At 40.2% G+C, this 11,021-nt stretch overlaps 1 protein-coding gene across 2 annotated transcripts in view; it reads left to right on the top strand.

Annotated features, from left to right (window-relative positions):
- The first annotated feature begins 292 nt into the window (after positions 1 to 292).
- MAP3K7CL (MAP3K7 C-terminal like) overlaps positions 293 to 11,021 on the top strand; it is a 36,566-nt gene continuing 25,837 nt past the window's right edge. The window contains exons 1-3 of one of the 2 annotated variants that reach the window (XM_041735040.1): positions 293 to 525; positions 1,050 to 1,103; positions 2,581 to 2,689. In XM_041735040.1, coding sequence (XP_041590974.1) covers positions 1,068 to 1,103; positions 2,581 to 2,689 — 145 coding nt within the window. In that variant the 5' untranslated portion in view covers positions 293 to 525; positions 1,050 to 1,067. The remainder of the gene's footprint in view (positions 526 to 1,049; positions 1,104 to 2,580; positions 2,690 to 11,021) is intronic. The other variant, XM_041735041.1, reaches the window with a different exon arrangement.

Here is an 11,021-nt window from a genome sequence, read left to right as displayed (position 1 = left end):
CTTGCTGAGCTGATTGGAGCTGCCGACATTTTTGCTGACCGGAGTCATGCTATCTTTGCCAGTTTGCTGGAATAGACACAGACACCGATTGGGTCACGCTGAAGACATTCCTGTCTTGTGAAGCAAGTCTGTTTGTATTTTAGGTTTGCCAGGACTAATGAATTAAAACATTTGGACTCTCCACAACTTGCTGTTTATCCATGCCTCTGACAGGAGGAGGGTTTTCTTTTGCACTTGCTTTTTCTAGAAGCATGACAACATCCTGGCTGTCGGAGAGGCAAGGAAAGGAGAGAGGGGTTGTGGAGGGAAGCGGAACAGGGGAGGCCCGTGGGACGCGGGGGTCTGGGGGGCAGCAGGTAGCAGTGGACTGCCCTGACAGCTGTCACTGCTCCTCAGATTGTCAGGGGCTGCTATGTAGCAGGTGCGGCCTGCGCTCTTCCTAGGTCTCCACTCCACAAAGGCAACGACTGGCCAAGGCAGTGGCTGGCCCTGGATTACACAAGTGCAGACACTCAACTCAGTGAGGTAAGGCAACAGGTGTCAACACCGACCCAAACGCTCGGGGCACCAGCAACTTCACCGAAGCTCTGTGGCGGCCCGGAGGAGGGATCAGTGGTCCCTTTCCCCAGGCGGTGTGATGAAAAGGCAAGGGGGGTTAGGGGCTCTCCTGGCCCACGCCGTGCGGAACTCCAAAGCCACCCCACTTGGCTGCTGTCGTCCAGGCCGACAGATGTTCCCAGTTGTGTGGAGGGGAGGGGCTCTAAATGAGCTGTGTCTATCAATTTCGTTGCCCTGCGCTGGGAACCTCGAGGCAAATTTCCACCTCTGGAGCTTTATTTCTAGGTGCAGGAAAGTGCTGGGAGACTGAGCCAAAGGAGGAGCGCTTTTCAGCCTCAGATGTTAGGATAAAATGGGTTGGTGATGGTGCAGGGCATAGCAGCAAGACTTTTTCTCTTAGCTACGACTTTAAGGGTTTTTTTTTTTTTTTTTTTTTTTTTGCTTAAATTGTTTGTTTTGTTAAATTTGAGACAGTCTGTTCTATTCCCTAGGAACAGGTGGCTAACAAGATGGTTGATTCTAAGCAGAGGAGACTACACAGAAATGTATGTCAGAGCTAAGATAAAACAAATCCTGAGTCAAGTAACAGCAATTTTATATTACCCTTTTCTTAAGTTGAATGTTTCATGTTATTTTTTTCTAACTTAGAAGGACATGCCTCAGAGTGCTTTATGGTTCATTGCTATTTGTGGTTTTAAATGAATGGGCCAAATATGATTCTAACTGGGTGATAAACAGCTGCTGGTTTTTCTCCAAAGCTATACTAGGTGTTTAATATAAGCCTGTTCTCTTTCCATATATTGGGTAGGATGATTCCATATGTATATATGTCTAAATGTGTGTGTGTATGTGTGCATATATATGCATTTGAGTTTGCTCTATAAATAAGTGTAAAAACAAAATTCAGTGTTCTAGACACTATTTTTAGATACAAAAAAGTTATGGGAAAGAGTCAGAAACCTTGCTATGAGAAAATGTCCTGCTAAACAGTTCCCAGAATCTTGCTGAGGATGGTTAAAGAGATGATTTATATTTTGCCATTTTTAGGCACGTTTTTCTAAAAATATCACTCAGAGGTTTTGGTTTTACTGTTTACATGAGGAGGAAAGTAGAGAGTTTAGGGAAGCATGATTAAAAATGGAAAAGTTGCACATATGTATCTAAATAATGAAGATATTGTGTATTTATAACAATCTCTTTTCCTTAGTCCCATTGAATAAAAATGATCAAATATCTTGGTTAAAATGTATTTGAGCTAAATTCTATTCTTATGGCAAGGAAATATGCATGTGTTTTTATCTGTCTCAACTATCTGTAGGAGGTTTTCCCATTCATTCGATCTTGGCTTATTAATGATAATTTAACAGGCGCAGTAGAACAGCAGTAGGATGTTTTCAAGTTTTGTCTTTTGCTTGTATCATACGTTGTTAACATGTATAATCTGATAAATGTTTGATAGATTTACAGGTAGTTAGTTAGATATTTAAAGCATATAATATTCATAATATAACTGTGGGATATTTAAAAATAGTCCTTGGTATTCTTGAAGTGGTCCTATGATATTCATCCTTTATCACTCGATAATTGAGATCAATAATTCAGGTCCAATTTTGGCTTTTGAGTGTGACAAGCTAATCTAATATGAAGTTGTCTGATGCCCTATTAGGACTTCTTTATCCTCCTCGATTAAAAATAAAACACTATAGAAGACCTTGAAGGGCCAGGATTGGATTAGTCAGTGTGAAGGGATATTAAAAAAGTGAGGTGGGTGGAGATTTTGCTCCATCTTGTATATTTTATTCTAGATATTGTATTTTCCAAAACAATTTTTTTATGAGCCAGAAAAAGAATTTTAAATGGGGCAGGTGAATGTTTTCCATGTAGGGAAAGAAAGCCAGGGACTGGGAGTTTCTTCAAAATAAGAAAGCAATGCATACTAACTTTCCCTCTAATTTCCAAGATCCTCTGAGTATTTGAGGGATGACTCGGGTAAGTGACAATGGCTCTCTCTTGTCCACACAGCTGGAAGACCCAGGGGAAGGCCAAGACTCAGGTGCCCACATGATCAGCACAGCCAGGGTACCTGCGGATAAGCCAGTACGCATTGCCTTCAGCCTCGATAATGCCTCAGGTACACTCTGCACCCAGGGAGAAGGCCACCTCCCTGCCTGTCACCACTTTACTGTCATCTTTTCCTGAGGGTGTGTTAAAAATGCATGCCTGGCATGACCGAATGATGGGGTGTGTGATTTTTCATCAAGCATTGTTCAAGCGTGGCTTCCAGAAATGCCTCTGGTGATGCTTCCTCCATCTCCAATCCTCTAGTTGTTTTAGCACATTTCTCCTTCCTTTTTACTTTCCCCATTTAACTTTCTTTTATTATAAAATTCACAGAGCTGTAACAATATCTAACGATTCCAATGTATGTCATCATTGAAACTGTGTGAAGAGACGTTTATTAAAGTGCTGGCAGTTGGTTAGGTCATATAAAAATATCACTGTCCCGGTTCCAACAGCATTTCCTGGAGCCCAAGTTGCAAATGCTGGTTTCTTACTGGTGCTTCCACACTTCTGGCTGAACAAACAGACTTTAGCCAGAGTGATGAATGGGACAGGTGAGGCAGGCTGTCTTGAAATAGTAAGGTCTGAGGTGAGGCTGCCATACTTAGAGCCCTTTGTCATGACTCCCTTCTGTGACCTCTTAACACACATATTGAATTACACCACCTATGACGGGGACCTCAGGTGGTGTGAGGTCACAGACATGAGGAAGGGAATGCTTGGATCTCTTTCACTGGCATCAGCCTTGGCTCTCAGTCTGTCATCTGTTAAAATCCATAATCACATGCTCAAATAACATTACCTTTTCAACCTTGAGTCTTTAGAGGGCTGATTCTATTTATCTATCAGTCAATCAATCATCTCTTTTTCTTCCTACAACTGTCCATGTAGGGGTAATTGAAAAGAAGCAAGTTTATCCCTAAAATAATGCAAAGTAAGGATCTGGGCTCTGCGAAGTCATTACACAGCCAATTCAGGCTTTCCTATACCAAGTGATTATGGTGGGATACATCTGGCCCCATTGTCCTGGACTGTGCAGCCCCCAGGGGAGGATTTGTTCTAGAGTAAGAAGAGTGAAGCCTTAGCTCTTTCTCATCTGTTCTTTCAACACTCTTTCATTGGCCTGCTGTTTTATATCTTCACTCAGGGGTTGCCTTGAAACACAGTGGCGAAGGGAAATCCTTCCAAAAGGCAAACCAATTTATCCTAACAAGAAATGACAGCCAACATTAATTGCATTCCTCTTTTGTATTAGGAATTCACATGTATTATTTGAAATCTTTAAAATAACCATGCAACGTAGGGGGCACTCGGCTGGTGCAGTCGGTAGAGCATGCGACGCTTGATCTCGAGGTCCTAAGTTCAAACCCTACAATAGGTGTAGAGATTACCTTAATAAATAGGTAAATACTTTTAAAAAATGACCATGCAATGTAGACATTATAATTGCCAATTTGCAGACACAGAGCTTGAGACTATCTTGTCAGTAGGTAACAGAGTTATGATTTAAATTCAGGTCTCTAGGCATATGAATCTGAATTGTCTCTATTATTCTATATCACTTCTCTAAAAAGAAAAAGAAAAGCCCTTCCTGCTTTTATGCATTTCATAAATGTAAGATTTTGAGGATATGGTTGATGCTTAAGTGGCTAGCTTTCAAGACAGATACATGTAAGCCCCAAAATCCAGGGAGAAAAGTATAATTTTCGGGATCCCTTGGTGGCTCAGCAGTTTAGCACCTGCCTTCAGCCCAGGGTGTGATCCTGGAGTCCCGGGATCAAGTCCCATGTCGGGCTCCCTGCATGGAGCCTGCTTCTCCATCTGCCTGTGTCTCTGCCTCTGTGTGTGTGTGTCTCTCGTGAATAAATAGATAAAATATTTTAAAAAAGAAAAGTATCATTTTCTTCCTTATGATCATGTCCCATGAGAGCAGAACAAGTCTTGAAGTCTTGTTACAATCAACAATCTTACAAAGAAAATTTCAGAATATAAAGCTTATTTATTCCAAGCAATATTATTGTATCATAATTTTGGATGACACAAATAAATATACTGTTTCCTCATCTTTATTTTAACAAAATTCATGTACAGAGAAGAGCCATGGAGAGGGGGATCTTGATCTTTGGGCTGCAAATACTCTTTCTTCAAGTCCAAGAGATACAACTTGTAATTAATTTGCCACCATCTTTTGAGTGATACTGGCCCCTGACTAGGAGTTGTTGCATGTTTTTTATTTTTTTTAAAGATTTTATTTATTTATTCATGAGAGACACACACAGAGAGAGGCAGAGACACAGGCAGAGGGAGAAACAGGCTCCATGCAGGAAGTCTGATGCGGGACTGGATCACACCCCAGGCTGGAGGCAGTGCCAAACCGCTGAGCCACCCGGGCTGCCCTGTTGCATGTTTTTTATCAGGCAGTTTAGATTGATTTGTTTCAATCTTTCAAATGTCCTAAAAATGCCCATTTTTTTTTGAAATTCATGGTTTTTTGATATGGTAGTTTCAAAAAACGGTTGTCATTTATTTCATGTAATTCCTACTCTCTAATTCCACAAACAGATGCTTGGGAAGATTTCTAAAGAAACTGCTAAAATTAAAAAAAAAAATTCCCATGTGTGTCCTTATATCTCTAAAAAGGCATTGAACTAAAGAATCAAGGCAGGAGGGGTTTCTGTGTTTTTCAACCTTTCTTAAAATAATCACCTGAGAGCACTCATCAAAAATATGTGTTCCAGGGCACTACTCCTGTATATTCTGATGCAATAGGTACAGATGGAGGTCCAAAAATCCATATTTTTGCACGTACATGAAGTTGTGAGTGTGTAGGAAGATGCTTTGCAGATATTTGGAGACACTCCCTGTGAATTCTTGAATAAGGAGCCTGTTGAGTGTCACACGGAGCAACACTTGCCATCATGCACACTATGCATGCCTTTTGAATTCCAGTGCATTCTAGACCACACATTTAGGGGGGAAAACAAAGGCAAACATCCTAGATTTCCATAGCAAATGGGGAAACTAACATGGAATTTTGGGAAGTAAATCTACACTTACGGATTTATTGTTGAGAGGTAAGCAGAGTCTATGAAAAAAGACACATCTTTGCCTATTAATTAATTTATTTCTTATGAACCTAATACAGGGCTTGTTTCTTTAGGCTTTTTTTTTTTCTGAGATGATTTGGTGTAGAGGTTAAGGAGTTAGGGCTTTGGAGTCCTCAAGATGTGGTTTCCAGATCCATTCCATCACTATTTGTATGATCTTGGGTAAGTCACTTAATTTTGCTAAACTTCAGTTTCCTACAAGACATAAATAGTGATAATTCACATAGTGGTTGTAAGGATTGAAGAATACTACATAGGTAAAGCATTTAGCATAGTGCTTGACACAAATTAAGTACTCAACAAGTCCCTGGATATCATGGATATCAATTATCCATGATAATTGATGCTGGAGTATTAAGGAAACTATAAACCACATAAGCAGTTTTAAGTCCCACCTACATCTTTCACATGTACTTAATATCAAAGTAGAATTTATATTATATTTATATTATAACTGATCTGAGATTATTTAGAGACTAGTTATCTAATTGGTAGATTTTAGGATTCCCTGCCTCTCCTCTTATCAATTAGCTGAATTTAGTTTCTATGCTTTAGCACTCCAAAGCTGGGTAAAATTTGCAAATGCAAAATATGGCATGATCCATCCTACGGGTTTCATAAGGCAAAGGGATTTGGGGAGAAATCTGGGTCCCTCAAGCAGATGGGAACGGCTTCTTGGGAGATGTGATGGACAACCTGCTCTTGAAGACAGGGATAGTATTGAAAGGGATTGTAGGAAAGGTGCCATATCTGGGTTGCAGGTACAAAGAATGGGGCCATACAACTAACAATTCTTCCTTTTCCTTCCAAACAGAAAGGCTGAGCAAAAACTAAGAGTCAGGAAGAGCATGATATATTCAAGAAATAGTAGAATTCTTGTCAACTGGAGCAGAAGTCTGAATGGTGGAAGAGAGCCCTGCTTTAAGCTTGACCTTGAATATCTGCCCATAGACTAGAGTTAACAATATAATCCTAAAAGTTCAACAACAGAGTTTGGATTTGATCAGGAATAATCGAGTGTCAAAAGTTCTTGAGCAAGGGAGTGAGTGATAGGATGAAAATGGTAAATGTTTGATAGGTGGAACAGTCTGGAATATGTAGAGATGGGAGAATGGAAGAGGCTTTGAGTAATGGTACAGAGACAAAGTACGCAGTGCCTGGATCAGATGATGGTATGGGATGACTGAATTCAGAGTACATTATGAAGGAGGGGCTGAAAGGACTTGGTGACCTCCTGGCCCTGGATGGGGAGCTTATTGATAGCAGAATGTGCCACAAGATTCCAAATGGACTATGGACCTCCAGGAGCTTAAATACAGGGAGCAAATTTTTAGGGGGAAAAAAACCCCTTTATTTTATTTTTTTTAATTAATTTTTATTGGTGTTCAATTTACCAACATACAGAAAAACACCCAGTGCTCATCCCATCAAGTGTCCACCTCAGTGCCCGTCACCCATTCCCCTCCAACACCCGCCCTCCTCCCCTTCCACCACCCCTAGTTCATTTCCCCGAGTTAGGAGTCTTTATGTTCTGTCTCCCTTCCTGATATTTCCCAACATTTCTTTTCCCTTCCTTTATATTCCCTTTCACTATTCTTTATATTCCCCAAATGAATGAGAACATATCACCACTTCCAGCCTATCATCAAAATCTGTCATTAAGTGACACTTAGCTAACCACAATTCCTGGAGGCAGCAATGACTATTTTTAATAAACTAATGGTATGATTGACATTACTTCTAAACTAGGAATTCCAAAGAGTTAACTTTCTAAATTGGGACTTTCATGGAGTTAGTTTTCCCAATAGAAAATATGCAGAAGAGAAACATGAATCCCATCTCTTGGGTTATTAGAGAATCAATGGCTCTTCTCCAGTTGGAGAGAATTTAGGGTTGGACTGCCATGAGGATTTCATGTTCATTACTTGAGTGGTTTCTTTATTTCAGTCAAGCTATAAAATCTGCTACACTCAACTGTGAATTTAGATCTTGGCTTTGGGGTTCTTTTGTTGTTGTTAAGTTTTTCCTTTTTTTTTTTTTTAGAAAGAGTCAAAGATACTAGTATCAGTAGCTTTCAACATTTTCTTTTTAAAAAATTCTTTCAGGCTATTAGATTTTTTTCATATCTGGGCATGGATTAACCATATGACATTTAGTTGAAAAAAAAAAACCCAAGACCTGTTCTGTTGGTATCTCTTTTAAGTAATATTATTCTCCTCACCTATCAGGGTGTTTGTATGGTGGTGGGAATCATGTGGAGCAACTGAGATAGCACCCTTTGAGTCTAATTTCACTGGGCATTGTGTGAACGTCTAGTCTGCACATGCAAAACTGGTTTTCAGCAAAACCAGTTGTGATGCAGGTGAAGTGTCTCTTGTCATTGTTGCTTTCCTTCAGCTTTTTCTACCCTTGGTACCTTTGGGTATTATTTCCCTCTCCCTCTTCAGGGCCCTTATGTTTCCTGTCTTCTCTTTGCTCCATGCTCTCAATCCTTGTTCTCTAGAAAGACTCTGAAAAACCTCTTTCACACTAAGCATTAAATGAATGAGTACTGAGATTTATTTATTTATTTATTTATTTATTTATTTATTTATTTATTTATTTTGAGATTTACTTTTTAAAAAATCTCTCTGGGTGGTTTCTTTTTTTGCATACCTACCGCGGAATTGATAGGAAGTCAACGGTTAAAGTTCCCCCTAGAATTTTGCCAGCTAGTCAGGGGTGAGGATGGCCTTTGGGAGAATACGGTCTAGGGGAACTTTTTGAGCTTTTTCAGGTCACCTTTCCTAATTCTGACCCTACCTCCAAAGCTGTCTTAGCACCCTGTGGTAATAAATGATCAAAATCCCTTAGAGGTCTGGTGGGAGTGGAGAGTGGAGGGGTTGCCTATATTTTTACAAAGCACTGAATTGAGAACATAGTAGAAACATAAACATCACATACTATAAAATCAACAATACAGTATCTGTAACCACTTTGAGTTTGTCATTCTGGTATCAGATGAAGGTTCTTTGAGATACAGCTGGATCTATTGGTTGGTATCTATTGCTTAGGGCCACAAAGACTGGAAGGGAAGTCACTGTTTGTTGAGTACCTAGATGCTTTTACTTGTATCATTTCATTAATTTAGACTGGCAACAACTCTGTAGGAAGATGTCATTATACCCATTTTACAGATGTTGACCATTGGCTGAGGGAGGTTAAGCAACTTGCCTCAGATCAAGCAGTTAATAATAAGTAGGAATGGATTCAAAGCCAGGCCCTTGGGGGCTGGTTTTGCTTGATCACCCATTTGAAGGTAGGGGCTATGTCATGAGAGGGGAGCATGATTGTTTCTGACAGCAAAGAGCTTCCTCAACAGTCAGGGGAAATAGTGGAGAAAGGTTAGTTCTGATATGTTTTCATAGGGCAGGAAAGAGGGAAAGTAGCGGTAAGTTTTATTTGGTGATGTGCTGAGGAATAAATATGCCTCCAGCTGGCTCTTTTTGAAGCAACTGTTTCTGGACAAATATGTTACAAGCTAAATAAGTAAAAATATTCTTACAAAAGAATAAATTGATAGGATTCACAAACTGATAGCTACAATAATAGTGGCTAGATGAATATTTCTAAGAAACATAAAACCTGTCTTTTAACGGAGTCAGATCTCTCTGTGTGAAGAAATATCATTCAGTCTGTTTGATGAATGATCTTGTTTGTAGGTACTGGCTGAGGCGACATGATGATTACTATTGATTACAAAGAACTGGCAATCTGCTAGGTGTCATGCTAAATTGCTGCCTGGATCTGTATCCATATCTATACTTTTAATTTTATGGGCCCTGAAAATCCAATGTGTATTAAAAGTTCACATGTCCAATGTTTAGCCAGCAGAAGGCAAAGTTTCAAAAAGCTTTTGATGTGACTCCAAACAATATGATGGTCTAACAAGAACCCAGGTATACAGGCTTTTTAAAGAAGTTTTTTTGATATATTAGTAATGTGAGTTGGCAGCCTCGTATCACTTTCTAAAAATAAAATATGAATCTTGATTTAGATTTATTTTTTTAAAGATTTTATTTATTTATTCATGAAAGACATACACACACACACACACACACACACAGAGGTAGAGACACAGGCAGAGAGAGAAGCAGGCTCTATGCAGGAAGCCTGATGTAGGACTTGATCCCAGGATCGCGGGATCACGCCCTGGGCCAAAGGCAGGCACCTCAGCGCTGAGCCACCCAGGCGTCCCTTGATTTAGATTTAAAATGAAAGTACTCAAAGACCTTTCCTGCATAAGTTAAAAAATAATTTTTTTACAATATTTCATATAGAAAGTGTTTGCTTTGATAGGGAGGTAAAAGGGAAACCCTTCTTAAATTCAGATTTAAATGAAGAGAAGGGGGGCCTGGGTGGCTCAGTCAGTGAAGTGTCTGCCTTCAGCTCAGGTCAGGATCCCAGGGTCCCGGGATCGAGCCCCACATTGGGCTCCCTGCTCAGCGGGACGTCTGCCTCTCCCTTTCTCTCTGCTATTCCCTCTGCTAGTGTTCTCTCATTCTGTCCAATAAATAAATAAAATCTTAAAAAAAATTAAGGAAGAGAAAAAACCTCCACGAGACCTGAGGTTGTGGTTGTACCAGGGAAATCTCTCTTAACCAGAATGAAGGGAACTAAGCAATCAGAAGCAGTGATTCTCACCCTACCTACTGTCTGTATTATCAGATGAGGAATAATACCTTCAACCCCCCCACCCCCATCATTCACCTAATCTCATATGCACACATTCACACACAGGTGACTTGCTCCCCATTACTCCTTTGGCTGGGTTTGTGCAGAAAAGGAACGCAAAGTAATCTCAGTTATATTAAGCATCCATTATTATTACTGATTATTTCCTAGGTGCCAGGCTTTGGGTGAAATGAATGGACATGTGCATTCTTTTACAAATAACACATTTTTGAGACAAGAGAGCAGAAACCAAGTCTCAAAGAGATTATGTTGATTGTCCATATTAAAAAGTGGCTGACCTGAGCCCTACAGATATTGACTGACCCACTATCCTTAGTGGTTAGGAGCCTTCACAGGCAAACAGTTCCAGGAAAATTTTTGCATGAGGCTTGGCACGGTAGCCATTGCCCCATCCCATCTGCCTCCTAAGTGTGAATTGGTCCCTGGTGCCCCGAAGGATGATCTCCAGAACATCAGCAGGCAGGATAGCTGCGTAATTTGTGAAGGCACAGTACAAAAACTACAGGGCTACTTGTCCAAGAATTTCAAGTACTCTAGCTAGAGCATTCGACCAGGAGCAGG

The sequence above is a fragment of the Vulpes lagopus genome, chromosome 20, assembly GCF_018345385.1.
Source record: "Vulpes lagopus strain Blue_001 chromosome 20, ASM1834538v1, whole genome shotgun sequence".
NCBI classification, from domain to species: Eukaryota; Metazoa; Chordata; class Mammalia; order Carnivora; family Canidae; genus Vulpes; species Vulpes lagopus.
The sequence above is the reverse complement of the archived record's forward strand: the minus strand, read 5'-3'. Positions and strand labels throughout refer to the sequence as shown.